General features: G+C 48.8%; 1 protein-coding gene across 4 annotated transcripts in view; it reads left to right on the top strand.

Moving 5' to 3' along the window:
• LOC128873217 (microphthalmia-associated transcription factor) overlaps window positions 1-3,177 on the top strand; it is a 33,689-nt gene extending 30,512 nt beyond the window's left edge. For all 4 annotated transcript variants that reach the window (XM_054116611.1, XM_054116614.1, XM_054116610.1 and 1 more), the window contains one exon: window positions 468-3,177. In XM_054116611.1, the coding sequence (XP_053972586.1) occupies window positions 468-707 (240 nt within the window). In that variant the 3' untranslated portion in view covers window positions 708-3,177. The remainder of the gene's footprint in view (window positions 1-467) is intronic.
• Window positions 3,178-6,019: the final 2,842 nt, after the last annotated feature.

Below are 6,019 nucleotides of genomic sequence, written 5' to 3' on the forward strand. Positions count from 1 at the left end.
CTCGAGGCTTGAAATTTAAACGTTGATAACGTCACGGCTAGCGTCGCGTCGCATATCCTGCCGACGTATATTATCGAATGCACTTTGTCGCTTTGCCGAAATAAAGGCTCGAAATAGAATCGAAAACGGTTCGTTCAATAGTCCCTGTCGATGATTAACCCTTTGCACTCAAGATGCTCTCTCAGCATTCTATTGTCACGAACGCTTAGATCGACTTTGAAAATGAGATCTCTAATTTGAGATTTGCGAATCAGGTCACCTTTGCCTCAACGACAATCATTTTATTGACACTTTGAGTTCCAAAGAAATTAAACCTAAAGGAAACCTAGCGGTGACTGAGAGTGCAAAGGGTTACGCAACGTACCCATCGAGACCTCGCGAGTTAAGCGTAATTTTAGAACGGAATCTTCGGGAATGTTTACAGTGGATTAATAATTTTCAACGAAGCCTCGTTGCTTGATCCACAGATTCCAGAATTGGTGACGGAAGAGGCGCCTAGTTTGAGTATCTCGCAGCTGGAAGATCTGATGGAGGACGACGTGAGCGGGCCGATACACAGTGGCGACCCTATGCTGTCCTCGCCGCACCTTCCACCGTTGAGTCCAGCACCGACAGTATGTCAACACGGCCTACCAGACGAGGACACCCTCGGTAGCCTGGCACCGACCACGCCTAATTCTTCCTCCGACATGGACATTGTCGCGTAGCATCTCGAACGGTAGCAGCCTCTCAAACGACGCGCTACCCGAGCACGAGCATGTTTCGGGGGTTGGTGGTCGCGAACCGAGGCTGCTCGATGCGAACGTCGGACCGTAAACGTTTACGGTCGACGACGGAAACGTAATTCTCGGTCATCTTTCTCTCTAACGGCTGGCCGTTACGTACACGGCTCCGAAAGAATACTCTTTCGAGCGTGTACACTCCTCTCGTATCTTAATTTCGGTCTACTGGTTCGGTACCGAAACAAAACACGGAATATTCACGTTCGACCCCGTTACGCGACCGTTGGTCGGCCTCGAACAAGGTTCCCCAAGGTCGATACTCGCGTAACGTTGGCTGGCGAGCTCCTCGCTTGGCTGCAATCGAAATTTTATGGTACGAGTACTCGCGCAGGTCGCGAGTTCTGTGACGATGGCTCGGACATGGTAGACGGCAAATCTTTCCAAAGATGTTCCTTCGTTTCGTCGAGAGTACACGCGATCTTTCCGATTTTCTCGATCATCGTGGTTCTCGTGATTTCTTTAAGGCGGTCCTGCGCGTAACGCGGGTCTCTCCGGGTAAACTGTAGAAATGACGCATTTTGCGCGAACGAGGAGATCAGCGACGTTAGCCCTCTGCGGTCGGCCATTTTGGATCGCGATGATTAAGGAAACGCAGACGGATAGAGTGGATCTGAAAATTATTCTATTTTAATTTGACCGCACTGCCCGAATATTCATATTTTACTTCGTACAAGTGTATATATTCTAGACACGTTAGCTTTCATATTCCCCCCCGAGTAATAATGTTCTATTCCTCGATAATGTCACGCGAAGAACATATTCGTAGAATAAATTTAAATAAACACGCATAAAGAGTGACGGGTTCGTATACTCATCAGGGCTCGAAGCTCCGCCCCTTAAAGCTCGTCATTCGAGGTCCGAAGAAATCAAGTCTGCAAAGAATGTCCCAATGTATCGTCCAAAATGGCGAGAATATCTCCGCAAGGTATCGCCGCAAGGTTTAACCTCGTAACGATCTAAGCGTGCACGATACGAATCGTCGGTTATCCACTTGGCCGATTCGAAGAACCATGGAGTCCCCGAGTCGAAACACGCCGTGAACTATTTAGATTATTAAAGTTTGTTACGACATTCGCTCGCCGTGGCCCTTTTCTGTCGCTCTTTCTTTCCGCCAGTTTCGCTTTCTCATTGATAAAGGATCGAAACGCGCGAGATCTAGGACGAGGACGACGGAGCCAGGTGTCACGGCCCGCAGACGGGCGTCGAACGACTCGGTTGCGCAACGTCGCAGCGGAGCAGTCGTTCGTTCGTCGTTTCGTTTCTCGAAAAACGTCTCGGTGTCGCGAAAGAATTCGAGGCGTGCTAGAAACGTGTTCGCCCGGCTCTCGAAAGAGCGGGCGTACACGCACGCGCGCGTAAACTGTACGTAGAAGTATGATTAAGGAAACAAAGGAAACGAACGAGGCGGGATGTAAGCAAACGCGTGTGCGAGAGAAGAGACATTTCCGCGAAAGGGTGGACGTATGCATAAATGGGCGACACGCCCGCGACAAGATATATACAAATATTTTCGGAAGTATTTTGCGACGGAAACGGCGGGGAGTCTGCGTTACTTGTGAGGGCTCGCTCAGATTATCGACCTTTCCTCGAGTCAATGTTTGGCCGAGGGCTGTCCTGCTAAAAGACGCCGTGCTACGCCGAGTGCGATGTCACTTACACAGGCTGGATAAAGTAACGTTCCGCTACGCGGTGAATACCTGGCTCTAGACATCAAAGATTTATATTCTGCTCTAAAATATTAGTAACCCGTAATGGTTCGGAGCTAACCGTGTCCGATTATTAATCATAATCGTGGATTACATTTTGCCCGACGCCTCTAACAGACCTCCAAGATTCTCGTCCGACGGAAAATCGATGAACCGAGCGAGCCCTAAACCTCCGCCTTCGAGAGCCCCGATTCAATTTCTCCTCCTTTTCAAGTTCCTCCAAGAATGTACGCGCGGGCACACCCGACTCGTGCTTTACCGCGTTCGAAAGTTTTTCGAAAATGAGGAGAAACCGCGTCGGGACTCTGATCTCTTACCGGTCCACGCGGACGTCACCGCCGTTCCCGTCGTCTTGTGATCGTTTTATCTCTAACCCAGAGTTGGGCAGAATTTCGATCGAATAATGGATGACGAACGGAAACGATTCATTCGCAACGGAACACTCTAGCGAACAGTTGCTCGGAGAACCTTCTACTGGGATTAAGTGTTGCTCGTATCTTTTATTCGTCGTTCGAGATTTCTGATCTGGATGACAATTTTGCCCATCTCTGGCTCTAACTATCGCGTTTTACCTCGTTGACGCGTATTATTCGCTCATTGTTATCCGCGCGAGCCGCGCGAGGGTCCTACGACGTTTCTCGCCGGTCATCGCGTGAAACTGCAGAGTATATAAAGAGACGTTACGGAAAGACAGTGCAGTTTTCTTTTCGCGCCCGTTCGTGTCCATTCCTGCTGCCCTTTAGGTTCAATTAGGTGGTGCAGAGGTGGTAGAACTATTACAGAGCGAGTGGTAATGTTTATTCGACTAGGACCGAAGAAGCAGAAGAACGCTGGTAGCAAAATAAGGCGGTTCCCTTACGAGAGGTTCCCTTCGATCGTAGGATATCCCTGGAACGATATAACGAGGATCCTTGCATATACCTGGAGAAGATAGTCGAAGCGTGGCAAGACGAACCGTTGGCGGATGGGTGAATTTGTAACGCGGCCAAAGGACGAAAGGTATGCGCGAGGATTGCACTTGACAATGGCGTTGCCCGGCGGAATGCCGCAGGAAAAGAAGGTTCCCGGGCCGGATAGACTGGAACGGAGAAACGAGCTGGCGAACTTAGCAGTGACATTAAAAGCAGGGAGTGGACTTAACGACTCGTATCGCGCGGGTCACTGCGGCTGTCTGTGGCGATGGCTGCGGTTCTGGCTGCGGCTAGACCACATCCCCCATTTTCACTTACCGTTGCTCGCCTATTCCTCTCGTGTCTTCGTCCGGTTCGTTCCACCTTTCCCATTCCTTTCGCGTTCCTTTCCCCACACGGCGAAGAACAAAGCGAGGCGGTCGCGATATCCGAAATTTCAACGACCGCTAGTTTAGTCAACGCGAAAGAATAAACAACGCGTAGCCACGGTGCTCGCGTTTAACGGGCTATCGTTTATCATTCCGCGGAAGGCTCGTGCAGCTTTTGGGTCGACGCCACGGCAGCTGTTCCCGTCGAGAATACCATCGTTCCGCAACAAATTTTCTTTTCACACTTGTCCCGCGGCGTTTGCCCTCTCGCCGCGTTTCTTGAGAAACGACTCGCCTCCCTTCGCGACGGGAAAATATGGCGTAACGCGGACCAATTAGTTCGGGCTACCGTTCGGAAAGTTTTATTGTACGCAATTTTAAAATAATTTATCCAAAATGATCTCGAGCGCTGGAAAAAAAAACTCTTGTAAAACGATTAAAAAGTTTGTTCTTAACCTGCACGCTATTTTTCTTCACGGGCTTTAAACCATCTTGTTTAGTTTCTCTCTCCGTGGCACTTCTCATTATTTTCGTGTTCTCGCGTTTCTCGCTATGTAAGTTTCAATTCCTCCAGTCTTTTAATGATCTCTGTTTATAGGTACATGAAAATTTAAGTAAACCAGCTCTGTTTCGCGCGTGACTATGTATATATATATATATGCAGAGCAGGTGAAAGAACATGTCGCGAATCCTCGAGGATGTATCGCGCGTCGCGAAACTTTCTGATCGTTCATTGATCGTTCACCGCGATCCATTTTATACCCGGTCGACTCTTTGATATTCCGTTGCCGTCTATCGCCGTCTGCGTTATCTATAGGCACGGGTCGGCAATCCCGTCGGAACGTATGCAAATTTGGGCAACGGCCCGTGAATTCCATATCGTCGAGTGGAAAATAAAACGACGAGAAAACGACGACAAACAGCGCGCGAAACAAGGCCGTGGTTCCACTCTTGTAATGTAGAACATGATTAAGACGGCTTTTCGGCGCTAGCGGTGCTTTCTCGAAATCGACCCTTTTCCGTTTCGCGTGAGCGGAGCCACCGCCGTGTAATTTCAATTTTTCTTGTTTTTTATTCGGTAACTTTAGTCGCCACGTTAACAAAGAAAAACGGGATTTTTGGTCAAATTCAGGATTCACTGGTTGCTCGGATACGAATATGATTTGAAGTTTATGTATACCTTTGAAAATTCCGTAATTCGTGGTTCCTTGTCAGTAGCCCTCGCCTGATTTGTGAGGAAGCCAGAGGTTTTACACGAGAAGGACCAGTCACTGTCGTTCCTACAGGCACTATTAATTCCTTCAAGAACAGCCGATTCTATTCTAATTCTATTCTACTCTTCCCAACCATCTTCGTTATCAGTCCCAAACAGACTCACTTTAATTTCTGAATCTAAGAATAGAATATGATAAATTACGTTATACTTCCTTCGGAAGTATGGGTTCGGTTTGGTTCATAACGTCCCCGTCCTTTCCCTTGTCAGACGTTGGATTAAACGAAGAGTGAGCTACGCCTGGGTGCTCGCGAGAAGACGAATGATCTGAGAAAGCCATGGGCGGTGGAAAAAGACTACTCTCCAAGGATGAGACATCGTTGCATCGTGACGAAGATACTAACGATATTCTTCGTCCGCGGGGACGACGCAATTTTTGGCACGACTATGTGTGCACGCGTTCCTCGGATCGGATATTCGATCGATCGAAGCGACCGCGACGGCATGGTGGGCAGCGAGGAGGTTTCGGCAGGGACGCGCCGGAACGAATAAGTGGCGACGGAAACGAGCGGAAAGGTTTGCGGAAAGTCGAGGACGAAATCGTCGTCGAGAATATGAAAAATGCACCGTTAGCACCCGTCCTCCAACCGATCGGCAGGAAATTGAAATCGTGACGCGTCTCCGCCGAACGATTCCGCACGCGTAATTTCTTCTCGATCGGATCAACGAGAATCGTCCATGGCTGGAGAACGTGATAAAATCGATGAACCGTTTTGCTTGCCCCCCCCCCGCCGGGCTCGATCTCGCGAATCGCTGGCAGATGACTAACAATTCTGAAAAGAATAATCGTTCTACCATCTTCTCATTCGAAATGAATGTTATCGGGCAGCCGAAGGAAATAAATTGCTGAAGGAATAATTAAATTAACTTCCAAGTGGCTTGGAGTGTCTCGAACGATTTGTCGACCAACACCAGATTTTAATGGCTCAGACACCCGATATAAAAGGTAACCTTTGCCCTCTATTAAGGTCGTGAATAG

Source organism: Hylaeus volcanicus, chromosome 3, assembly GCF_026283585.1.
Source record: "Hylaeus volcanicus isolate JK05 chromosome 3, UHH_iyHylVolc1.0_haploid, whole genome shotgun sequence".
NCBI classification, from domain to species: domain Eukaryota; kingdom Metazoa; phylum Arthropoda; class Insecta; order Hymenoptera; family Colletidae; genus Hylaeus; species Hylaeus volcanicus.